Here is a 26,119-nt window from a genome sequence, read left to right as displayed (position 1 = left end):
CTTCAGTGGGGGTTAGGAGGTGAGGGCTCAGCTCAGAGCTTCTGGATGTGACAGGACATTTCTTAGCTTTGACTCAGCATGCAAAGAGGGTGGAGAGTCATATGGAAAATGAGCTTCCAGCTCTCCAGTGGGCAGTTCCGTTCCAGGGATGCAGAGGTGGGAAAACTGTAAGGTGGAGAAAAGTGACACTGCATCATTTCTGAGTTTTGAGTTTTTTTCCCCAGGTGTTCTGCATCCTGTTCCAGCACCAGCTAAGTGCAAGCCCTGCATGGGTTTGCTCCTCAAAAGCAGGGACAAAGGGAGGGAGATGAGGAAATAAGGGACAGCTGGTTGATCTCTAGCATCTTGTTTGCAAAGTGGGTGTTGCTAGCAGAGTGTTTTGTCCTTGTATCTCCTTCCCCATTAGAAAGAAGACCTCCATATCCCTGCCTGCAGTCCCTCAGTCCAGGAGATAGGGCACCAGATTAGGAATCTGTTCCCAGCTCTGCCTCTCACTCATTGTGTGACCTTGGCCAAGTCACTTCCCCGCTCTGCTCGATTTCCTCCTCTGTAAAAGGGTGTGTTAGCACAGACCTACCTTTGTAGAGGGATTTGAGATATCTGCATGAGAAGTTATTTCTTTTTGTGCTTTTGAATTATTGTTCCATGGTGCCCTCTGTCTGAACTATGGCTAACACAGCATCATGGTGCATCAGGGTGGCTCAGTGACTGGGTGGATGTGAGAGGAAGATTTAGATTAAAGCAATGGACACTCTGAAGCACAATCCCCAGATTGGCTGTGAGCTAAGGGAGTGGCAAGAGAGCTGGGTTTCTGAAAGGGGTCATATCCAGTCCTGCTTCCCTAGAAGAATAGTGGTTGTAAAATAGGGATTCAGAGCAGCGAGGGGTGGCGTGAATCCTTGAGGCTTTAGAAATAACAGAGGACACAACCCTGAAGGAAAACGGGAGCTATTAGGAGGGCTAAGCCAACCTTGCCTGGGCCAGGTCTGTCCTACCATATGGAATGCAGATTGGGACGCTGTGGCCCTGCCCAGTGTGTTGGTGAACTGGTGTGCGCTTGTACATTTCAAAGCAAATCCATCGGCATTTGGAAATGTATTTTACCGACAAGTCTGTTCCAAAGGAGTGTGCGCGCGTGTGTACGTGTGCACGCTTAGCGTGGCTCCTATTCTAATGAATTTTGGTGTTCCTAAAATAATCCATTTATGACACTGTGTTTGTGCTTAACAGAAGAGAAGTACACAGTCATTTACCCATATACCGCTAGAGACGAGGATGAAATGAACCTAGACAAAGGGGCTGTGGTAGAGGTGATCCAGAAAAACCTTGAGGGCTGGTGGAAAATCAGGTACCTTCCTCCCTCTTACTATTCTCGCAGGATGCAGGTGGTGTTTGTACAAAGGTTGGGCGGGGGAGGGGGAGGTATTGAGTGTGTGGGAGAAATAATCTGAACTATTTTTTTAAGTTTTTTGTCTGAGGGGGGCTTCCTCCAAAATCCTAGAGGGTGGCATCCTCTAGCTCAATGTATTAGGGAAACAGCCAGTAGCTGGAGTGAAAGACTGGGCATTGGTGCCTCTGGGTTCTGTTCCCAGCCTTACCACTGACTCACTGTGTGGTCTGGGGTTCTCGGGGTTCTGGTTATCCAAGCTGTAAAATGGGTGCCATGATCATGATCCTTGCCCATCTTTCATCCCTAGATCTCAGAGCACTTCAGAAAAGTGTCAGGTAAATGCACAGCATTATTACTACTGCTAAAATGCCAAAGGCACTAACAGTAGAGCAAGCAGGAAGAGATGCCAATTTGGCAGCCTTGTTCTGCCTGTTTTTTTGGGAAAAGGAAAAGGGTGGTAGTTAGGGGCACTTCTGCACTGTAGAAGCTATTGTGCATGTCAGAGGACCTTGGTACGTGATGGTCTCAGACACAGCTCTGTCTTCTCACCTGACTGTCTCTGTCTAATGTATCTCTCCAAGTCCTTATATGACCCCAATCAACATGGTTTGCTGTTGCAGTGCAGACAGGACTTGGTCTTACCTCATTCCCAAACCACTACAGCCCTGCTAAGGTCCCATGCCCTGGCACAGCTCAGGCACATGGTTAAAACACAGATCAGTCCCATCTTGGTGCAAGGGTGAGCTGTGTTTTAATTGTGTTGGGGGAAGCAATGACACCATGGTAGTACCTCAACAGCATATGGGAGACCTATATCAACCCCTTAATCTTACTGCATGCATCATTGTCATGGAAATGCCAGTGTGCTGGTGACTGTACGTATGTCCTGTATGAAGGCCATCTATGCAGGCTAGATCCTCCGACTGTATTATGAGGCTTTTGTTGAAACGTTGCCATCCAGGTCAGACCTGCTGTCCTCAGCCTGTTTCACAGGCCAAAAGTCTCTGAGCATCCAGGGCTGAGGCTCATTTAGTCTCGAAGGCTGAGGCTAGCAAAGGGCATGTGCGGAGTTGGGTGGGAGGGGTCTTGGTTTTCTTAACCTTGCACTGAACCTGTGGCATTGGCAGCAGCCAGGCCAAAAATATGCACATTGATTTCTTAAACTGGAAAAAGTTGCTGTGAAAAGCTCAAGCCAATTACAAGCTCAGCAGCTGGTGCCATCTGAGCCCTATGACTTCACCCCCAGCCAGCTGAGAGAGGTCTCCTGAGCTTGACGCGAGACCCATGTGCATGGATGTTTTTTCAATCAGAGCGAGGGGGTTGGGTTCTCCACCAGACTTCGTGTGAATTTAGTGCAGGGAAAGGAGCCAGACGGACAGCCCTGCACACTGAATGCCTGTGTTTTAATCCAAAGAGCAGGTACATAATGGGGAGTAGCAGCTGTTCAGTTTCCCCTGACGTTGCTCCGCCACTGTGCCTCACTCCAGATCTCAGCCATTCCTGAAAGGGAGGGAGGAGAGGAGATTTCATTCCCCACTTAGTCCCAGATCTCTATGCTGAGTCTGCCTGCAAAGGGGAGCCAGTCAGCAGTGGAGCTTTCTGTGATGTGGACACCTGGCCCCTGGAAACATGGACTGAAACCAAACAAACTCGTTTCACACAGAGGCCTGTGTGGACAAGTCTTGGTCAGCACCTCCCAGACCTGCCAGCTAGCACTGTATGTCTCTGTGACTCAGCACTGATCCCCTGACCCAGCCACTCCCCCGCCCAAACATAGTTGGGCATACATATGGGTTGGCTCACTGGAGCAGGCAGAACTCTGAGGTGTAGGAGGTGCCAAAGTAAGAGAGGTTGGCGCTGGCACGAGCCCCAGGTAATGAGGCTGAAGGAAGGATCCCATTGTTACAGGTATCAGGGTCAAGAGGGCTGGGCTCCAGCATCCTATCTGAAGAAAGGAACTGGAGAGATGTTTACACAGAAATTAGGATCTGGCTCATCCACCCACTCATGTGCCCTGGATCTGGATGGTGTTCCCCGGCAGCAGAACTCAACAGGCCGAGAGAAGGACGGGCCCAACAACCAAAGAGAGGGAAGGTTTGATGGTCGACCATTACCGCAGGCTGACATTCGACGCAGTAAGTGGGTAGTGGGGAGATTCTAAACTTGGGTGTTTGGTGCAGCTCCTGCAGCATGGATGTGTTGCTGAACAATGCAGCTGGGTGCAGGAGAGGAAGCCAGCTGCCCTTCTGAGGGCTCCTGGGTACTGGGCGCTTTGCCACTACGTCTGGACATGACCGTGTTAAGAACGAGGCTCTTAGTGGAGATCAGGGAGACTGGCCTGGGAGCCAGTGAGGATCGTTCTGTGTAGTTACCTGAGATCTTTAGATCTCTCTTATGGGGCAGAGACCAACATGGGTTCTGCTCCCCCTCCACCAAGTCTTCCCATTCTCCTTTCTCATGAATGAAGCACATCTCATCCCCCTTGGTAGCTGTGGGTGGGTGCTTCTGGATTGTCCCTGCAAGGTTAATCACTGAAACTGGGTTTGAATGCAGGTTTCTATATGGGTAAGGCAAGTGCACTAACATGCCACCCAGCTTCTCCCTCCCCATGCATGCCCACTTGTGCACTGTGGCTTTCGCTTCTGGTTGGGCTCCACTGGCATCTCTGCAAAGGGCTGGGTGTGCTGGAAAGGCTCTAGGTCCCTGTAGTTCCTGAACGGATTAGGCTCTGTCTGACTCTGTTTGCTTTAGGAGAAATTAGAAGCAGGAGCAGCCTAGCTGCACTCTGTGGGGAGGGAAGGGCATAAGGTTTGGATGTGGGGTTCGTTGCTGCTCTCCTCTGAAACGTGTCCTTTTGGTAATGTGTCTGGACACTGTGCCTCAAACCTCAATGGAATCTGGAATTGTTTCTCCACAGAGTCGCCAAAGATGAGGCAGAGGCCTCCTCCTCGCCGAGATCTCACTATAGTAAGTGACTGGACCCAGCTGTCCCACTTGCCATCACTGCCACCTCCCCAGGGGAAAAGTCCCTCTGCCAGAGACGTTTGTGTCTCCCTTGGCTCTGGATCCAGGAGAACGAAGCTTCTGGGGCAGAAGAGATGGGAGATTTCTCTCAGAAGGGAGCTCTGGTTCCTTCACGTTCCCTGCTTGGGATCTCTTCATGTGCAACAGCTCTGTTGCATGCAGATGGATCTAATGAAGGGTAGGGCCTCCCTGCAGCCATAAACACTCATCTGGTTGTATTTATTCTCGAAGCAAAACTTTGTTTTTTAAGTCAAGGGGATGGTTGGATTGAATAAATTGTTCATCCCCTAGGTTACAGACTTGCCACGGTTAGATTGCAAACCCGCTCCCTTTCCCTGGGGCTGGCAAGCCTACAGGAAAAGTAACTGGGTCAGATGTGCCATTGAAAGCAATCTGGACAAATTTGTGCCCAGCCTGAAGACAGGGTTAGTGTCTGTGTGGGTGCTCTGTGTGCTAAGTGGGTCACCTAGTGATGATGTCTGGCAGCCTGCTTCTCTCTGGCTAGTTAGCCAATGTGAGCCATCCATGCAGGTGTTCAAACATGTCTTCCAAGAGATGAGCTGGATTATTGTTTTTTATTGCAATAGCCACGTGGTTTGAACCTGCCTAAACCTCCTGTCCCTCCCCAAGTGGAAGAAGAATATTACACCATTGCTGACTTCCAGACCATCATCCCCGACGGCATCAGCTTCCACGCAGGAATGAAAGTGGAGGTGAGACTACATGCCATCTTCCCTCCCTCCCTCTCACTTCTCCTCCTCTAAGTCACCCATTCAGTTCACCGTGAGTGAGTCTGGGATCACCCTCTCATCAACCCCCACTGAGATTTTCCATGGGTGAGGTTCACAAAAGAACTAGATAAGTTCATGGAGGATAGGTCCATCAATAGCTATTAGTCAAGATGGGCAGGGATGGTGTCCCTGCTTCTGTTTGCTAGAAGCTGGGAGTTGACGACAGGGGATGGATCACTTGATGATGACCTGTTCTGTTCGTTCCTTCTGGGGCACCTGGCATTGGCCACTGTCGGAAGACAGGATACTGGGCTAGATGGACCTTTGGTCTGACCCCAGTATGGCTGTTCTTATGCTTTTATGGCCTATTGAGGTGGATTCCAGTCCTGGTGGGCTGTGTGTCGCACCACTCGCAAATCCTGTTAGCCCTGGGGGTGGTTTCCAGATGTGGTAGCCCCATCAGACCTGGTAGCCCTGGGGGTGGTTTCCTGGTGGTAGCCCCATCTGTGCGCTTGGAGGGTTGATTCTGTGCCAGGCAAAATGAGTCTCTGGTACATGGAAGGGATCCTCCACATGCTCATAGCATTTTGGAGCCTCTGACCCTCAAATGCCCTAGTGGACTCGTGTGTTTGGCCCAGTGCCAGGGTGCTGTGCTCCTGCACCAGAGGCAATTGGAAGCCTCTTGACTAATAATGGTAGGTTCTTCCTCCTTCCAGAGATGGGGCTTTCGTTCACCTAGTCACAGGTCTGGTCTACACTTAAAAGTTTTGCCAGCATAACTGTGTCTGTTAGGAGTGTGAAAAAATCTCACACGCTCCCGCTGACGTAGCTGTGCTGGTAGAAGCCCTAACACAGATGCCGTTATACTGGCAAAAGAATCCTGGTATAGGCTATCCTGGCAGAAGGACTCTCTTGCCAGTATAAAAGCTGCATCTTCACTTGGACAGTGGAAGCTGCATCTCCACTTGCTGGTATAGCTACACTGGCAAACCCTTTCTAGTGTAGACCCAGGGCAATCTAACTTACCATGCCGTCAGTGGCTGGGGGTTTCAGTGATCTGCGTGTGGTAACTCTCTTGGCTGGATGGCTCAACAGTGTCACCCAGTGGCCAGTTGCATTATGTCTTGATTTTTTTTCCCCTCTGAAGTCTTGAAAAATCTCAGACTGTCCTAATCTCCTGTTGAGCGTCAGATAGAGCTGAAAGGTGACTCTGAACTCAGGAGAACGTCCCTCATTTGCTGGTGTGCCTGAGATGTTTTTTCTTTTGAAAAATACTGTGAATTTGGTGCTCATGAAAATGGAAAATGTAGAGAACCCTGTATCTCCAAATGGGCATGTGGATTTAAAAACATGGGCCAGAATCAGCTAAGGCCAGGCAGAGTGCAGGCACTGAGACAGCTCCCCCCCCTGCACATATGCTAGTACACCTCTGTCTTGACCTGCAGCCCTTCTGCTATTCCAGCCCCACTGCTCTGCCAATCCACCTCTCTGCTGACCTGAAGCATACTCTGTAGTGAGAGGGACCCAGGATTGAAATAACAAACAGCTCTGCCAATGCATCTCAGCCCTGACCCGGGGCACCCCTTGCAATTCTATCCTCACCTCTTCTCATGAAACTCCACCTGCAGGCCCCCTGCTCTTGCAGTGCCAGTCATGTCCAACGTGTGGAGTGTTCTGATGTGGCAGTAATAAAAACTTGATTTAAATCTGTTAAACTCACTTCCTCTGTGACTATATCAAGTTTTGATACTGGGCTTATGGAGGTGACAACAGTGAGGTCTAGTACCTGGAGCTCTGGACTGGGACTTGGGGAAACCTGAGTTCTGTTCCTGGCTCTGCCACTGCCCTGCTGGATGAGTTTGGGCCAAGTCACTTCACCTTTCTGTGCCTCGGTTTCCCCACCTGTAAAACAAGGATAATTCCCTCTCTTATAAAGTGCTTTGAGATCTCCGGATGAAAGGTGCTATAGACGAGAGGTGGTATTATTATCTTTATTATTATTATGTGTTGGCCCATTGTACCTGCTGCCTCCCTTTCATGCTCATGGTCCAGCGTTTCAGAGGTGAGAGCCCCCATTTCTAGGCCACACTTTTTTTGCCCTTTGATTCATAGGCGGCTGTTGTGCAGGGAGGCCTGGTTATGTATTTCTAAGATATGATGGTCGTGTTTCTTCTTCCAGGTGATCGAGAAGAACCTGAGTGGCTGGTGGTACATTCAGATTGAGGAGAAGGAAGGCTGGGCCCCAGCTACCTTTATTGATAAATACAAGAAAACTAGCAATGCTTCTAGACCTAACTTTCTAGCACCGTTGCCTAATGAGATGGCCCAGCTCCAGCTTGGCGAGGCCACTGCAGAGAGCAACACCAATGAAGAAGCCACTGGGCCATCCAGGCCTCTGCCTGAAGCTCCACCTAATGGTATAGACTTTGGAATGAAATGGGCCAAAGACTGGAAGGGGAAGGAGGCTCTCAAGAGTGCCCCCTCGGAGAGCGGCGATGTAGCCGCTGGGTATGAGGAGATCTCTGATCCGGATACAGAGGAGAAGCCCAGTCTCCCACCCAGGAAAGAGTCGATCATTAAATCCGAAGGTGAGTTAACGGAGAGGCAAAGGCCTCCACCCAAGCCCCCGGGCATGATCTTGCCAATGATCCCTCCAAAGCAGACAGCCGCCCCGAGGGACAGCAAGAAGCCAGAGCTGAAAACAGAAAAGGGAAAACTGTTCCAGCTGAAAAATGAAATGGGCCTGGAGTGCGGGCACAAGGTGTCAGCCAAAGAAGTGAAGAAGCCAAACCTCCGACCCACTGTCAAGCCAGCCAAGCCAAAAGCTGAGCCCCCAGAAGACAAGTCTGAGCCAATGACCCAGAATCCCTTCTTGAAATCAAAACCTCAGATCAGGCCGAAACCAACTGCAGCCCCCAGGACAGACCCACCTCAGGCAGATGATAAACTGGACATTGGCAATCTGAGAAGCAAGCTCAGACCTGCAAAGTCCCAAGAGAAACCCTCTGAGCAGGACCCCATCCCTACTGAAAATGTCTTCAATAACAATGTGCTCCCAGCAGAGGTTTCTGGTAGGCCTCAGGAGCGACCGAGCGTGGAGAACAGACCCCCAACCAAACAGGACAGCCAGATCCCAAAGGAGGCTCCACCCAGAGCTCCCTTTAGCCTGCCAAAGATGGCCGACAGTGAGCCCAAGAACAGCTCCCCGACTCCCAGAGAGCCGCCACTTCAGCGGCCAGTGGTGCCACCCAGGAGACCTCCTCCTCCAAAGAAAGTGGTATCCTCCTCCTCTGGTCCCACTGCAGAGCTGAAAGCCCCACAGAGGGAAGTGCCTGAAATCAGAGCTGCCTCGGTGCCTGGCCGGCCCATGCTAGTTCCACCAAAGGCCAAACCATTCCTGCCTGCTGTGTGCCAAGATGAAGCCAAAGGGAAAAGCAGCTTAGGCCCAAAGGTAACATCCAAGCAGGTGGAGAGAGGGGAAGCCAGGGAGAGGACAGCTGCCCCCTTCACCAATCCAGATATCTCCAAAGAAGCCCTCTATGTGGCTGTGGCAGATTTTGAAGGAGACGAAGAGACCAGCAGCTTTAAAGAAGGGACCTTATTTGAAGTTCGTGAGAAGAACAGCAGCGGCTGGTGGTTTTGCAAGGTCCTAACTGGAGGACCTTGTTGGGAGGGCTGGATTCCCTCCAATTATCTAAGGAAAAAGCCATAGTCTGCCCTCAGTTTACACAGTTGAAGGTTCCTGTTCTTTCACCCGAGTATTTAATTAGCTTATTAATTTATAGTTTTCCATAATGTTGGCTTAAAAATATGCGGGATACTGTACATTCCAATTTGTGCCATTCCTGAGGCAGAATTCAAGAAGCAGGTTTGACATAACGCAGCTAGGCCTTCATTCCTGCTCTGCCTGCTCCCGCCTTCATAGGAAATACTTTCCTCCTTTGTCCATCTATGGCAGCCCAGCCCCTGTAGATGGACATGTGAAGTTGTTTCTCAACAAGCTTCTTGGTGTATGTTGGCTAACGCAGTTCCCTCCCTATCCTAGAAAAATTATTGGTGCCCACTAGGCTTTTTGATGCGACAACAGGGAAACCAGAGGAAATTCAGCCACGATCCAGGTAAAGAAGTGAAGCCAGCCCCACTCACCAAATGGAATCTGGAATAACAAAAAGAGTTGCTTTTCCTTATGGCTCAGGGTCACTGTTAAATGTCTGATACTGTATTGCCAAGTCCAGCCATACACAGGAACCACAGGAAACCATAGGGACAAGGAGAAACAGTACTTCAAAATCAGGTCCATATAGCTGTGTGTGCATTGACATGCTCACTCAGGCCATGTGTCGCAGTCTAGTTAAGTTTGTGCCTTGCTTGCCTGTACCATCAAACACAGTCCTTTTACCTCTTGTTTCCTGTACAATGATGGGTGTTAATTTAAATATCATTTTATTTTTTAAAAAAGATAAACTAAAAGAATGGAGGATCCTCTGTGCTGGGCCAGGGCCCTGCTCAGACTTGTGGCTGATGGTGTTTCAGGCAAGCTCTGTCACATTTCATTTCAGTGGCTGGAGAGAACTATATGCAGCATGGTTCACAACGGGCTTGGCAAAGACAACTCGGATGATCGTGGAAGAGAAGGGTGTGGGAGAATGCTTGCACCCCTCTTCCCAGCACAGACTGCAACTCTGCATTTCAGGGAAATGGTTCCCTTGACCCCTGTTCCCATGGTGCCCCAGGGCTGTCAGGCAGTAGCTAGAAGGTGGCTGTACTATAATGGGTGCTGGTATCATCTAGTACAATTCAGAGTGTGGGCTTGGTCCCTGGAGATGAAAAAGGAGGGGGGAGCATGTGTGACTTTTCTGGTACTCAGGTGTTGCTGTTTCTCTTAGGCTTGGCTCTCCCTTGTTTTGCTTTCCTTTTGGGTGGGAGAATATAGTGCCTTTTGCTGATACCTTGCTTCCCATTTAAAGAGTTCTCATCCGCTAACCATGCTGGGCTTGTTAAACTCTCTCTGAAATGGTTTATCTGCCTGTTTCTTCATCTATCTTTCAAGCTGTTCTCGAGATACTTCCACTGTGTCCTCCATGTCTGTGCATATGTCGGTGTGCTTGGAGGTTTCACTTAAAATAAAGTATGTTTCAACATTTTCACCCTCCTGCCTGCCTGGACTAACCCCTCTTGCTTGCAGTGTTGCTGATTCCAGGAGGAAAGTAGATTTCGTCTGATTGGCTGTCATTCCCTCACATCCCTTTCTTTCCTTTTGTATTCAACTCGCTGTGGATTCAGCGCAGTGCCTTTTCTATCCTAGAAGAGTTTTAAACCCCACTTTTGAGGATTACCACTTGCTCCTTCCCACCTGCCACATGCTAACTGTAGCAGTAAGCACAGCAGAGGTGACTCCACAGATACAGTTTCCATAGATGGAATTCTGCACAGGTTCCAACAAAAGCAAAGTCCAGCAGAATCAGGTACTGGCAACCTTATTGATGCAGCGTGACAAGTCATATCAGGGCATTTTGTCCCCGTGCACACAGTCCCATCCCCTGGACAACTATTCGTTTAACTCCATTCCTATTCATCAAGTCTTTATCACAAAGGTATATGTAGGATTATCAGTCTTAGTTTATAGAGCACAAACTTAATGAGAACCGTACTGTACCTGTCTATTTCTCTTTCTCCATCCCCCTCTCTCTTTTTTCACTTTGTCTAGAGCTTTATAAGATTGCAGCTTGTGGGTCATGTGGTAACTAATAATCTCATTGTTTTTGGTGACCCGTGGTAAATACTTTATAATAGGATCCAACAATGCAAGGTAACTCGTGTAGTATTGGTGATGTGCTTATATACTCCCAGCAGAATCAGGTAGCAATGTAACCCTACAACGTTGCTGCATTGCATCTCTTTGCTTAGTTAAAACTCCTCCTTTGTGTAAATATGGATGTGGCTGATTATGGGTTAAGAGTGGGCTGGGCAGCAGTAAAACTTTGTTCATGTCTTCTTTGAGTTGTGAAGGTACTAGACAGAATTGTGTCCCTTCTCTTTCACTAGCCTTGGGCTGCTTCTGTGCTGTCAGTTCGCATACACATACTCACGCTAGCTTGGTGAGAGATAGCGCAAGTACAGACAGCAGTGTGGCCATGGTAGCATGGGCAGCGGCATGGCTTAGCCATCCTGAATACGTACCTACAGGGTGCAGGTGGGTTTGTACTTGAACCAGCAAATATAGAAACTGTGCGTGCTTTCCCTATGGTATTTCAGCTCTCTCTGTCACCCTTAGACTTCATTGATCTTTGTTCCGTTTCAGTGAGACAATGTCTTTGGTGCCAAATTAGGGCTTTTTTCCCCTAGACTAAATGCTGAGACTGTGTTAATGAATGCTTCATGCTGTAGAACTCTTAATACATTGAGCCAGCTACAGTGATAATTACAGGATTGATCTGTGGTTACTGCACAGGCGTCACATAGCTATGGGTTAGTTACCATCACCTGCTGTATAAGTGGTGGTAACACTTCAAAGGACCACAAGCCCTATAAACTAGCTGGCTTAGAGAACACAAATAATCGTCTAATGCCCCTGCCACTTCCTAGTCTTTCCCAGACCAGGTATTGCACCGCCCTGCCCTTGCCATATTTGAAATCAGAAAGGGTCTCAGGCTGGCAAAGAGGATCCCAGTGTGGAAGAGGCTGAGAACTTTACTACATGACACCCTCCCTTTTATCTGGGATCTACAAGAAAACTCTTCAGACACAGATAGTATGGTTCAGTGCTCAGAGCAGGGGTTCTCTCCCTGTCTGTGCTACTGAAGCTCTGTCACCACAGGCAGGGCATATCACCTCTGTGCCTTGTTTACCTGTCTGTAAAATGGGGATAATTCTACTGACCTACTTTGCTGGGGGATTGGGAAGCTCAGTTAGCCAATGCTTGCAAAGCACTTTGAGAACCTAAGCCAGAAGGCACTGGAGAAGGGCAGAGTTTCATTTTAAATATGATTCCCTGGTACCTTAGCATTAAACTCCCCTATTGTTACAAAGTACCTGCCTTCCATGGAAATCCTTCACCATGCAGCTCAGCGATTAGCATTTGCTGTGTGGGTGAACAATACTCTTACTTTCTGTATAACAAACCCGGCTTTGCGGCTCTTCAGCTCGGTGTATCGCAGGCAGGCTGGAGGCCTCAACTGCAAACTATGGAAGACTGTTTGTTTGTCTCCTTATACTATGTAAACACATATAAATCTCTACATTACTGTGGGTGGGCGGGGGTGCCTGAGGAAGGTAGATATGGCCTATGTAAATGCCATATCTATACTTTGGCCATTAGGCTTATTTGGTATGGGGGGGGGGGAGTGGGGGATTTTTTTGTTTTGTTTTTTAAATAAAAAACCTGCTTGACTGGTTTCAAGCAGAATTGTGACCATGTCTGTGGTTGGTGTGTGTTTGTGCTGCTAAGGAGCTGGCTGCCGTGAAAGTTGAGTCTCTGTGGCGCTGGGCTCGGGGGCTGCAATGTCATGTTATTTTGGAAAGTATGTTGCATCCACGTTAGAGCATGACAGCAAATCCACACAGTCCCAGGCCCTTCTGTTTGTTGCCTGTTCCCATTGGGGAGCGAAAGGGATTTCTTTCCTCCATCAAGGTTTTCACACAGTGTCAGCGCAGCTTCTTCCTTTATCCATTTATTTGCCCCTTTGTGTCCATCACAATAGCCAGTGACCCACATTTCAGTCTGTACTTCTCAGCTGGGAGCAGAGGAGCTGCTCTTCAAAGACCTCCTGGGAAGATCTTTTTATGACGACTGTCAACACCATCCAAAGAGCCGCTGATCATCTCTGCTGAACAGACTGTAAAAATGGCCATACTGGGTCAGACCAATGGTCCATCTAGCCAGTATCCTGTCTTCCAGCAGTGGCCAATGCCAGATGCTTCAGAGGGAATGAACAGAACAGGGCAATTATTGCATGATCCATCCCCTCTTGTACAGTCCCAGCTTCTGGCAGTCAGAGGTTTAGGGACAGCTGGAGCATGGGGTAGCATCCCTGGCCATCTGCTAATAGCCAGTGGTGGATCTATCCTCCATGGTAAGTCCAGCAGTCAACATCCTGGGACAGAGAATGGGAGTGCAATGGAGTTTAGATGCAAAATGAAGCTTTTTAAACTAGTTGGTTTTCTGGGGGGAGCACTATGGAAAGAGCGAGATGTAAGCTAGAAAATGATGCGTAGTCCATTATTACTTGTAGTGTGCTAGCACCTAGGAGCCCTGGTCACGGACCAAGAACCTATTGTGCTGTTTGCTGTACAAAGAAAACAAAAACACAACCCCTGCCTCAAAGAGCGTACCATCAAAGTATCAGACAAGAGACAACAGGTGCATACAACAGACAGGCAAATTCTTGGCCCTGTTCTGGGTTGGCCTCCAGGAGAGATGGATGAAATGCCCAATTAGCCTTTCTCCTGGTAATCAGAGCTCATCGTGTACAGTAAGCACCAGAGGATCGTGACAGTGTAGGAAGGAGCAGCTCTCTGTCCACTGATGCTTCTTCTGCAGTTAATAGCAACAGAGGAAAAGATACACAGATATGGAAAGGTAAAGAGAAGGAGCAGCAAACACCAGGGAGGAGCAGTAAGTCTGAATTTCTTATTGCTTCATATAAAGCTTAATATAATGCTGTATAGATAGCATAGTGTGGGGTGAGATGGTGTATGCAAGTTTGTCCCATAACAGGTTCACCCAAGGGAGCGTGTCTCTCAGAGCCAGCCCTGAGTATTTATAATTGAAATTACACAGCGGCACTTTATTAAAAGGCTCAAACATAGGCTGAGTGTATTTATTCAGGGAGAGAGCTTCATGGGGTGGTGTGATCTGCTTTTAGATGCCCTGAGCTCTTTTCTGTTCATTTTAGCCCTGTAAGAAACAGGTGCCTTGAATCCAAAGATCCACATGGAGGCCCAGGTTCATTAGCACAGAACTGTCATTTCTCGTACCTGTTCCAAACAATAATCCTGTAGCGCTTTGCTGCTCATTGTGCCCCATTTCATTGGCCCAGTTGCTGAACCTCCACACACAGCTGGGGAAGTTGGTGAGGGTTGGAAGCATACATCATAAATAATGTCCAGCCAAGAAAACGGATCTTGCCCAGGCTGTGCCTAAAAAAAATCAAGTCCCCATCCCAAATGCAAATATGTGTGTTATCGTTCTAATTTATCCATCAAGTGTTTATACAAGGCACCATGCACTGTGGGAGATGAACAGGAGCACCAGTCCCTCTTTGTATTTAGCTGTGTTTTGTTACGCTGGCCCATGAATTGCATTGTGATAAAGTTGAACATTTGGATCTGGGGCCAAAAAGTCCCCATGACACCTGTTGTTGGAATGTTGGTGTGTTTTGGATCAAGACAGCTTCTAACGGTGCATTGGGAAAAGATCACTTGGAAGTATTCCTGGGAAGTCGCTGCTGCCTCCATCATACAAGGTGAGACTATTAAGCATACAGTTTTCAAGTTCTGGAGAAATCCTTCTTTATCTTCAGGGCATACACACCATGAGCTTCCCCCAAACCCTTCCTCCATGTGCTTCCAACCATCTCTGGGGAGGCAGTCTAGTAGATACGACTCTGACTGAGAATCAGGAGAACAGGGGTCTATTTCTGCTGGGTCAGCTCTAGGGGCCTCTGCTTCCCCTCATGCTTGGGTCTGTATGTTTGTACTGTCAACTCTTTAGGGCAGGCTGCTCTGCTTAAAACCACAACTGCTGTCCCATGCTCAGTGCCTGAAGCAATTGCAAGAGAGAGGTCATAATGACCTGCTTTAGCATCTATCCCTCTTCTGAGTGCAATGAGAGGAGCACAGAACAACGTCTTGGCCAGATAAGCAAAAATAAAAGGCTGCCTTGCAGCTGCATTTAAAGGAAAGCTCCACTCATCTTGCTGAGCTTGGGAATCTGGCAACACAGCTTGGGTGTGAACAAGTGTCCACATCACAAAAACCACCACTGCCAGTGGCACCAAATTTCTGCTTTATTGGCTGTCTCCTGAGGGAGATTGAAGACTCACCATGCAGACACTCCTACTCAGGGGAAGCTTGCACTGTTTTATTATTATTTATTGTTTGCATTACTGTAGCATCAGTCATGGACAAGGCCCCCATTGTGCTAGGCCCTGTACAAACAAGAACAAGAAGATGGTGCCTACTCCAGGGAGCTTACAGTCGAAGTAGATAAGAGAGAACAGGTTGGTACAGACAGACAGACAGAAGAATACAAGGAAACAATGAGACAGTATTGGTTAGCACAATAGGCAGTGGTCTCAGTGCAGCAGCAACCTAGGCGCGGTAAAGTATTTTTATACGCATCATGGCAAAGGAGAGTTTGGAAAAGGTATTTGAAGGTGGATAATGATGTCACTTTACATATGTTTATGGGGAGCTCTTCCAAAGCAAATGGGGCAGCCTGGGAGAAAGCACAAAGGTGTTTGAAAATGTAACAGGTGGTTGATGGAGGCTGGCATCGTGGGCTGATTGGAAGTGAGTATGCTTCATAGTGAATGAGAGATGATGGGTAGGGTGGGCGTTAACTGTGAAGGGCCTTGAAAGTGAAGAAAAACAGCTTATGTTTGTTGCAATAGAGAAGCTAGTGGGGAGGGATGTGAAGCATTGGGATCAGATAGGAGATTGATCTCAGCAGCAGCCGCATTCTGAATGGATGTGGGGAGGGCAAGACTGCATTTGTCGAGGCCAGAGAAAAGTGTGCTGCAGTAATGGAGATGTTAGTCTTGATTATGACCAGTAAGGAAGAATTGGTTGCAGATCTGAGGGGGGAAGGCAACTTGGGTGAAAGCTATCATGAACTGATAGGCTTTGTGGTTTTAAGGAAAGGAAGGAATGAGAACACCAGAACAAAGACAATATACTTTAAAAAGCAGACTGTCGCAGACTCCGAGAACTGGTAGGTAAGGTCCCATGGAAAGAAAATCTAAGGGGAAAAGATGTTCAGGAGAACTGGCAGTTTCTCAGAGAGACAATGCTGAAGGCACAACAGCAAACTCTCCAATGCAAAGAAAAGATAGGAAGACTATTAAGAGGTCAAGATGGCTGCATCAGGAGCTCTTTAATGACCTGAGAAGTCAAAAGGGAATCCTACAAAAAGTGGAAAGATGAACAAATTGTTACAGAATACAAAAGAATAGCACAAGCATGTGGGGACAAAATCAGAAAAGCTAAGTCACAAGATGAGTTACACCTTGCAAGGGACATAAAAGGCAATAAGAAGAGGTTCTATAAATACATTAGGAGCAAGAGAAAGATGAAGGAAAGTGTAGGTCCTGAGCGGGAAGGAGAGCTAATAACAGATGACTCCCAGAAGACTGATGTGCTTAATGCCTATTTTGCTTTAGTCTTCACTAAGAAAGTTGATTATGACCAGATGCTTAACACAATATTAACAACAAGGAGGAAAGAACACAAGCCAAAACAGGGAAAGAATCGGTTGAATAGTTAGACATGAGATATATTTAAGTCAGTAGGGCCTGACAAAATTCACCCTAGGGTGAACTAGCTGAAGCAATTTTGGAACCATTAGCAATCATCTTCAAGAACTCATGGCGGATGGGTGAAGTCCCAGAAGACTGGCGAAGGGCAAATGTAGTACTTATATTTAAAAAGGGGAACAAAGAGGACCCAGGGAGTTATAACCCAATCAGCCTAACTTTGATACCTGTAAAGATACTGACATAAATTGATAAAAAAAAATCAGTTTGTAAGCACCCAGAAAATAATAGGGTTATAAATTAATGCCAACATGGATTTGTCAAGAATAAATAATGTCAAACAAATTTAATTTCCTTCTTTGACAAGGTCAAAGCAATAGGGGGAAGCAATAGACATGATATATCTTGATTTTAGTAAAGTTTTTACATAGTCCCACGTGACATTCTCATAAGCAAACTAGAGAAATGTGTTCTAGATTAAACTACTATAACTCATTGCACAACTCATTGAAGAAACTAACTGAAAGCGCTGTGATAAAGCGGGGGATATCTCCCTTTGATGGACTCCCAGCCAGCCAGTTAGCTGTAAAATCCCTCTTGGTAGCTGTTCTTTACTTGCTTTACCTAAAGGGTTTAAAAAGTCTCCCAAGTAAAGAAAAAAAAAAGTGGGCACCTGACCAAAAGAGCCAATGGGAAGGCTAGAACTTTTTAAAATTGAGAAATAAACTTTGCCTTTGTCTGTTCTCTCTGGGCTGGAGGGACAGAGCGGCCATGCTATAAGCAGCTTAAGCCAGGTATGATCATAAATCATCAGATCATGCCTAGAACTACTTATCTGAACTCCAAATGTGTAAGTAGATCAGAATGTTTAGCTAGACACGATTAGGTTATTTTTTAAATTTCCTATTAGCTTGTGGACTCCTCTGTGCTAACCCCAGATGCTTTTGTTTGCTTGTAACCTTTAAGCTGAATCCCCCAAGAAAGCTATTTTGGGTTCTTGATTTTTGGAATTGCTCTTTTAAAATCTAGCAAAAGTCTAAATTCCAGATGTATTTTTTTTGTTTTGTTTTGTTTTTAATACACTTTACTTAAGAACAGGATTGGATTTTTGGTGTCCTAAGAGGTGTGTGCATGTTGTTTGATTAGCTGGTAGCCACAGCTAATTTTCCTTTGTTTTCTTTCTCAGCTCTTCCCCGGAGGGGGGTGAAAGGGCTTGAGGAATTCCCAAGTGCTGCTTCTTGGATCCAAGGAGGGTTTTTGCATTTGGGTGGTGGCAGCATTTACCAAGCCAAGGTCAAAGAGAAGCTGCAACCTTAATACAAGCCTGGAGTGGCAAGTATTAATTTTTAAAATCCTTGCTGGCCCCACTTCTGCACTCGGAGTGACAGAGTTGGGATTCAGCCTTGACAGGAGTAGTTATCAATAGTTCACTATCAGACTGGGAGGGTGCATCTACTGGGGCTCCACAGGGGGCTGTCCTGGGTCTGGTACTGTTCAATATTTTCATTAGTGACTTGGATAATGGAGTGGAAAGTGGGCTTATAAAATTTGTGAATGACACCAAGTCAGGAGGGTTCACAAGCACTTTGGAGGGCAGGATTGGAATTCAAAAGTACCTTGATAAATTGGAGAATTCATGTGAATTCAACAAGTACGTTCAAGAAAAACAAATGCAAATTGCTTACGTTCACCAGATGTCCCGATTTTATAGAGACAGTCCTGATTTTGGGGTCTTTTTCTTATATAGGCTTCTATTAACTCCCCCACCCCACCCCACCCCTGTCCTCATTTTTCACATTTGCTGTCTGGTCGCCCTAAAATTGCTATACTTAGGAATGAAATGCACAACTACAACATGGGGAGCAACTGGCAAGGCAGTAGTACTGCAAAAAAGGATCTGGGGGTTATAATGGATCACAAATTGACTATGAAGCAACAATATGATGCATTTGCAAAAAAGGCTAATGTCATTCTGGGGTGCATTAACAGGAGTGTCATACGTAAGACGTGCAAGATAATTGTTCTGCTCGACACTGGCGAGGTCTCAGATATAATACTGGGTACTGTTTTGGGTGCCACGCTTTAAGAAAGATGTGGATAAAATTGGAGAGAATCCAGAAGAGAGCAGCAAAAATGATGAAAAAAGCCTTGATAACTTGAGCTATGACAAAAGGTTTAAAAAACTGAGTATGTTTAGTCTTGAGAAAAGAAGACTGAGGGGAGACCTGATAAATCTTCAGATATGTTAAGAATTGTTATAACGAGGACAGTGTTCAATGATTCTCCATGTCCACTGAAAGTAGGACAACAAGGGAGACAGATTAGATATTAGGAAAAACTTTCAAACCATAAGGATTGTTAAGCACTGGAGTAGGGAATTAAGGGAGGTTGTGGAATCTCCATCATTGGAGGTTTTTTAAATCAAGTTAGATACCTATCAGGGATGGTCTAGGTTTTCTTGGTCCTGCCTCAGCACAGGTGGGTGGCCTTGATGACTTCTCAAGATCCCTACCAGCCCTACATTTCTATGATCAAGATTTAGACATAACCTGGATGTCATGGCCTTTAGAGACACATCCAAGTCAAAGATAACACCCAGGTTACGAGCCTGAGTGATGGGTAGGATGGTGGTGTCTCCAGAGATTGAGAAAGGAAGCAGCAGGCAGGGCTTTCCAGCGGGGGATGGAGGGAGGTAATTAAGAGCTCTGTGTTAGACATGTTTAGTTTGAGGTGACAGCTCGACAGCCATGCGGAATGTCAGCGAGACAGACAGAGATTTTAGTCGAGACAGAAGGAGACAGGTCTGAAGTACAGAGGTAGATCTGCGAGATGTCAGCATAGAGATCATAGCTCAATTTGTGTTTGCGGATGAGATTCCCCCGAGATAAGCTGTAGAAGGAGAAGAGCTGGGGACCAAGGTCAGAGCCCTCTGGAAGCCACCACAGAAAGCTGGAGGGGGGAGACTTAGATTCCAAGGCCACAAGGGACCATTGTGATCATCTAGTCTGACCTTCTGTATAACAGGCTATAGAACTCCCCCCAAAGTAATTCCTAGAACAGATCTTTTAGAAAAACATCCAATTTTGATTTAAAATTTGCAAATAACAGAGAATCCTTCATAAATTGTACCAATGGTTAGTTAAAATTTATGCCTTCTTTCCAGTCTAATTGGTCTAGCTTCAGTATCCAGCTATTGGATCATGTTATACCTTTCTCTGCTAGACTGAAGAGCCCACTTTTAAATATTTGTTCATCATGTTGATACCTATAGACCAGTGGTTCCCAAACTGGGGTTCATGAACCCCTGGGGGTTCATGAAATATTACAGGGGGTCCTCAGGAAAAAGTTATCTAATGGCAGACAGAGCTGTCCCTACGGACCCCGGGCAGCACAGGGCCAGCAGCCCAGAGCCCCTGAACTTCCAAGAGCGAAGCAGATCAAAGCAAGCATATCTATCACACTGAGGAGATTTAAACTTCAAGACGCCTTATAAGAAATTGAAAGGGAGGTGGATTTTTTTTGCTGTTTTTAAAATTAAATAGGCTGCTAGTATTGTTTTTTAAATTATTATGAAGAACAAGTTGAAGCTTTGTGTAACGTGCGTTGTTTGCCTGAACTGCTCAAGACCTGAATGTTGTGTAGGAGGAACTCTTTGAGGTGGCTTCTTAAATACCTTCATGCTGTTTCACATCTGATACTCCTTGATGAAACCTAGGAGCCTTGTCTTATAACAGGCTTAATCAAAGTGATACAAGCTGCAAAAGTGAGATCTTGGAAGAGTGTTGCTGTTTTCGTAATGTAATAAAATACTGTAATGATAAATAACAGTGTGTAATAAGCATGTCATAAAAACAAATTTTTATACTTCCAAGATCACTGCTTTTGTACTTTATCCTCAGGTAAAGGAGGAAATCCCTGGAAATATTCATTTTTAGGAGGAGGTTCACAAGACTTGACATTTTAATGAAAGGGGTTCACGGGTTGTTAAAGTTTGGGAACCACTGCTATAGACTGTATTCAAGTCACCCCATAACCTTCTCTTTGTTAATCTACATAGATTGAGCTCCTTGGTTCTGTCACTATAAGGCAAGTTTTCTCATCCTTTAATCATTCTTGTGGCTCTTCTCTGAACATTCTGCAAATTATCAACATCCTGCTTGAATTGTGGGCACCAGAAATGGGCACAGTATTCCAGAAGCTGTCATACCAGTGTCATATACAAAGGTAAAATAACCTCTCTACTCATACTGGAGTACTGTTTATGCATCCCAGGATCACATTAACTCCTTTGGCCATAACATTGCATTGGGATCTCATGTTTAGCTGATTATTCATCATGACCTGTCATGAAGAGGATCCTCTGAAGGAGCGATTAGAGAGGTAGGAGGAGAGCCAGGAAAGGACAGAGTTATGGACACCACGGAAGGACACGATTTCAAGATGTGGTTGGTTACAGGTGTTGAAAGGGTTGACAAGTCAAGGAGAATGTGGATGGAGTACTGGTTCTGAGCTTTGGATAGGAAGAGGTCATTAGGGACTTTGATAAGAGCGGTTTCAGTGGAGGGTGAGGGGTGGAAACCTGATTGGAGAGTGTCTAGGATTGAATTGGAGGAATGGAATTCCAGACCATGGTTGTAGACGCTGCAGTCAATGAGCTTCAAGATGAAATAGACAAGTGAAATGGGATGGTAGTTAGTGAGGCAGGTGGGGTCAAGGGTGGGATTTTTAGATGGCAGAGACTAGATCATGCTCATATTGTGAGGGGAAAGAGCCAGGGGAGAATGAGGTTAAGGAGAAGAGTAGTGGAGAGAATGCGATTGGATGCGAGGGAGATCAGGAGATGAGGCGGGGGTCACTTGGACAAGGAGAGGGAATAGAGAAGGAGAGCAGATGAGAAACTTCTGCATCTGTGACAGGAGACAGGAGGAGGAGGTCAGAGTTGTAGGAAGAAGGGAATGCCAACTAAGGGGAGGTGGAAGGTCACCTTGTATTTTGTCAGTTTTCTCTTGGAAGAAATTGGTGAAATCCTGTGTGAAGACGGGGGAGAGGTGGATAAAAGGCATCTGAGATTGTGGTTGTGGATTCAGATAAGTTGGAGAACTGGAGTTGTTTAGCAAGGAAGACGGCGGAACTGAAAGAGGAGGGAACAGATTTGCAGTGGAGGAAGACAAGATGTCCACCAGTTATACTGGAGCACAGCTGTTCTCTGGGTAACGAGGCACCTTCCAGCTCAAGGGCTGTTCAGCTAAATCCATTTGCCATTTTTGTTTTGATCTCAATCAGGTTCTCATCTCATCATGCAAATCTTATTTGAGTGAATATAAGTTCTTTCCTTTACACTGGCCAGGTCAGACCGGAACCACTTGGGTATGTTCTCAGCGATATCGGGAGTTCTCTAGTTGCTTCAGCAAGAGATAAGGATCCAAAGAAGCAAGAACAGATGGCTTCAGAGCACTGAGGTCAGGCCTCTTTCTCCCTACATCCAACTGAGCAGGGTATTGAAGAGTGATAAGGATTCAGACTGGACCCTTATCTTGCAGCCTGTCACTATTGAAATGCTCCTACAGCTTTATTACTGGCCTCTTCTCCCAGTTTTTTATCAAAAAGGGCAGGGTAGAGACTGGTATATAATTACCAAGGATAACTTCCCCCACCCATATCTTGTCATTTTGTTCCTGTTGGCAGAAGCAGGGCACACCTGGCACTGTAGAGCCGCAATCCATTTTTATAACAGAAACCCCACTGTCTATAACCTCCGATTCAGGATTTTGTACTTGTGATCTACATGGGTGTTAGAGGCTATAGCCAGAACCATTTCTCCAAACCTGGCCCCACTCTAGGGTTTGGAGAAAGGGGATATTGAGAAAATGAAGCCTGGCTCTCGTGTCAACTTTCCAGAACCAGAACTTGATGGGCTTGCAAAACCACAAGTTTTTATAGTGAATAAGTGAGGGGTTTTTTCCCCCCTAAGGAGCAGAGGTGAATTTAGGACTAAACTGAGAGATAATGGCAAGGCATGAGTAACCATCCATAGCGGGGGCCCTACGGATGAGATAAGTAGGAGGTGATAGGGTAGATCATCAGTGTAAGTCATTTTCTTTTTATAAGGTTTCAGTGACACAGTAAAGCCACGGTCTGAGCGCTGGCTGTCCTTTCCCTGTTCTATATACTTCAAATGGCCACTGTGTGGTGCTGTTACCACATCATGTTGGCATGGGCAGAAAATGCTTCAGCCTTTTCCTTCCTTAGCCCAGCTGGAGGAGGATGGACAGCAGAGTTTCACTGGGATGGAGCTTTAGCAGCTGTCTTTGGACTGTGGGCCATGGCTGGGGTCTGTGCATTTGGTAGCCAGGGTAACGGGAAAATGAGACAAAGTCCTGTCTGGGAGGATAGCAGCAGATCGGAGAGAGCTGTGGGGCTGGGAGGGAAATGTCCATGTGCTTTGTAAAGATCGTGGCAGGGAACTGTGGCTGCTAAACTCCATCACCCCATGTGACCAAGAGGTTAGATGAGGGGCTTGATGAGGCAGAGGCCTCAGGGGGCAGGTCAGTGGGGCTGGGGTCTTGTTTTGCAGTCCTGTGGCCAGTCCCCAGGCTCCCTGGGCTATTATGTCACTGCTGCACCTTAGCTTCTCTCTCTTAGAGACCCTGGTGCTTGGCCCATGTTCTTTGGAGGTGTGATTCAGCTCTTTGGGGCAGGGTCCATCTTTGTGTTCTGCATCAGACCAGGGCTTAGCACAATGGGGTCCAGATGCACGACGGGGGTTCCTCAGTCGTCATAATTAGAACATTTACGAGCCCAGGCACGGCATTCTCCTTGCCTGCTTTGTACTTGTAGAATGAGAGAAACCTGGGGAAAATGCTATTGCTTGCTGAGGTGCCTGTCAAAACAACAGTGCTCTCTCCCCAGCCAAACAGGGCTGGGTGGAGGGTCACAGGGCTGGCTCGCTCCAGTCCGTTTGTTGCACGGTGCCTATTGTTGATCTTAATCAATGCTGGTGTTTGGCAGAGATCCCAGCACATGCCAAGGAAGCAGCAGCCCTGCTCAGTTTCCAGCAGGAGCCCTCTGGTATAAATAACAGATGGGGTCGCCATGTTCCACTGGCTTCTGCTGCTTTGTCAGTCCCTCAGGACCAAGCTGCTGTTGGTAACAATCCCGGCCAAGCAATTCTTTGGCTCCCTGACCAATGGCAAGCCACGTGGACCAGCGCACTGCCCACCCCGGGTTCCCCAGGGAAAAGGCCAGGAGGCTCGCAGAACTCTGAACTTGTGTGTTGGATTTTAAAATAAAATAAAATACAAAAAAGCAGGAAAGGGCTGTGGGGAAAGAATTCCCCTTTGTTTGCCTGTAGTGTCTGCAAAGGATGAACACAGCATGGCTGAGTCTTTGCAGCCAAAGGACTCAGGGCAGGTTTAGTGAGGGACTTTACTTTAAATTTAAAGAAAAGAAAACACGTTCCAGGAGATGAAGTTAATAGGTTCCAGGCCAGAACGGCCCATTGTCATCATCTAGTCTGGCCTTCATTGTAACACAGGACAGAGAACGTTATCAAAACAATGTGTGGAACTGATCTTTTAGCAAAACTTCCAATCTTGAGTTAAAAATGGCCAGCGGTGGAGAATTCATCACAACCTCTGGTAAACCGTTCAAGTGCTCACCATTACAAATCTCGGCCTTACCTCTATTTTAATTTAATCCTGCGATATGCCCCCACTAGCCCCAGCATTTTGAATCTGGTTATCCTTCCTCTGAGGTTTTTAAAAATAACTCTTCCTTCACCACCTGCCTCCTAAACTCGCATAAGGGGCTTGGCGTAGTGCTTGCTGGGCACAGTGTTTCAAAGCTGGGGCTGGAGGGGCCCTCTGACCACATGTACGGAAGGGCACAGGCAAGGGGGCTGCCACATCAAACCCAATAGCCTATGAAGTGGCGTTCAGGACACACTTGCACATCAGCTTGCAGTGCTAATACCAATCCAGAAAGGGGGGAGCGAAAATGCAACACTAGCCACTTTTGGCATCGTTAAAGGGCCCAGACAGTCTCACTCAGTTATATTGGCCCCAGAGTTAGCACGGGTCGGGCCTTTGGAAGACGCTAGACCGCTCAGAGCGTGGCCCTGCTTTGGCAGGAGTAGCTTTAGCTCAACTCCTCTGCTACCTCCCCTTCGGGCTGGGCGTAGGACGGGACACCCAAGCCGTATAATCGTCCCGGAGTTATGAATGAATTCGTCTGCACTTGGCTTAGCCACCTCCACGGCTACTCTACTGCTTGTGGGATCCAACAGGCCACAGCTTAGCAGCTAAACAGTTTATAAATCAGTGCTGTGCCTGGCTTGTTAAATAAAGAGCAGGAACATTTGCAATAAGCAGGCCGGCTGCACAGCCTCAGCACTTGCGGGAGGAGCATGACACCAGAGCACTAGGTTTGGGATGCAGGGGAGGCTGCTAGGAGGCAGTGTTGGAATGAGGCCAGGTGTGATTCAGGATTGCTGAAGGAGCTGCACCATGGGACTGAAGGCAACACTTGGTGACCGTGCACATGGAGGCTCATAGCTGCTTGGTGATGAGGCATCAGGCCCAGTGAAGGTGGCTGTTGCTCCTACCCCACCTTCCACCAGACTGGCCTTCAGCAGCCAAATTTTCATGTGATTATGAACAAGCAGGAGCCTTGCAATGATATATGTTGAAGGGGCTGGGCGAAGTTGTTAGATGGTGCTTGGTGACATACCGTGGAGTATAGCCAAGACAATTGGAGCATAGGGGTTTTGGTCTTTGACTTTGGTGACCCATCCCTCATCTCCCACACCAATTGGGGATTGGCCAATTTCTGGTGCCAGACAGCCATTTGAATTCCCCACCTCCTCTAACATATTTGGTGCTAGCTGCTCTAACCACAGGCACTCAGCACCTAGGGCAAAGCTCAGTACCGCCTAGGAACAAGCTGTTCTGGTGCATAAAATGCTCATAGGAGTTTCATGCATGAGCTAGCAAGTAATACAAGCACAAAGTGCTAGCGTATAGAGGCATTAGGTGCCCTAACCGTGGAGGCCACAAAAGTATCACGTGTCTGCTGGTCAGGTCGTCTCAATGCCTACCTTTCTGCCAGGGCCCATGTGCACAGTCACCTGAGGCTGCCAAGTTGCTCAGGGCCCTAACTGCTGCCTAAGAAGTTGTCAGTGACACCTAAATACCTTTGTGGATCTAGCGCTAGGGGCTCGGCTAAGCTCTGTTGCACACACCAATCCAGAATGGCTTGAGGCAGATGTGACCAAGAGGCTCCATCTCTCTCCTACCCCAGGCCTGCCCTCCTAAAGGGGGACGGATGATAAAAGGGCAGTCACAGATCTGGGGAATGGCCAAAGCCATGTTCCAATCATGCTGGAGGAGAGTGAGGTGCAACGACTGCATGAGAGGGCGAGATGTTTGGTGCACAGGAGGCAGACAGTAGACAGGCAGGAAGCTTCAGGTGGGAGAGGGGGGAAGAGGTCTTATGGCTCTCAT

At 47.2% G+C, this 26,119-nt stretch overlaps 1 protein-coding gene across 12 annotated transcripts in view; it reads left to right on the top strand.

Moving 5' to 3' along the window:
* Nucleotides 1–12,448, top strand: part of SH3PXD2B (SH3 and PX domains 2B) — a 130,101-nt gene extending 117,653 nt beyond the window's left edge. For 10 of the 12 annotated variants that reach the window (XM_039485404.1, XM_039485399.1, XM_039485396.1 and 7 more), the window contains 5 exons: nucleotides 1,231–1,348; nucleotides 3,299–3,525; nucleotides 4,308–4,357; nucleotides 5,002–5,127; nucleotides 7,325–12,447. In XM_039485404.1, coding sequence (XP_039341338.1) covers nucleotides 1,231–1,348; nucleotides 3,299–3,525; nucleotides 4,308–4,357; nucleotides 5,002–5,127; nucleotides 7,325–8,857 — 2,054 coding nt within the window. In that variant the 3' untranslated portion in view covers nucleotides 8,858–12,447. Of the gene's footprint in view, nucleotides 1–1,230; nucleotides 1,349–3,298; nucleotides 3,526–4,307; nucleotides 4,358–5,001; nucleotides 5,128–7,324 lie in introns of all 12 variants that reach the window. The other 2 variants (XM_039485402.1, XM_039485401.1) reach the window with 1 other exon arrangement.
* Nucleotides 12,449–26,119: the final 13,671 nt, after the last annotated feature.

The sequence above is a fragment of the Mauremys reevesii genome, linkage group 8 (genome assembly GCF_016161935.1).
Source record: "Mauremys reevesii isolate NIE-2019 linkage group 8, ASM1616193v1, whole genome shotgun sequence".
NCBI lineage: Eukaryota > Metazoa > Chordata > Testudines > Geoemydidae > Mauremys > Mauremys reevesii.
Note: the sequence above shows the minus strand (reverse complement) of the source record. Positions and strands in the feature narration are given on the sequence as shown.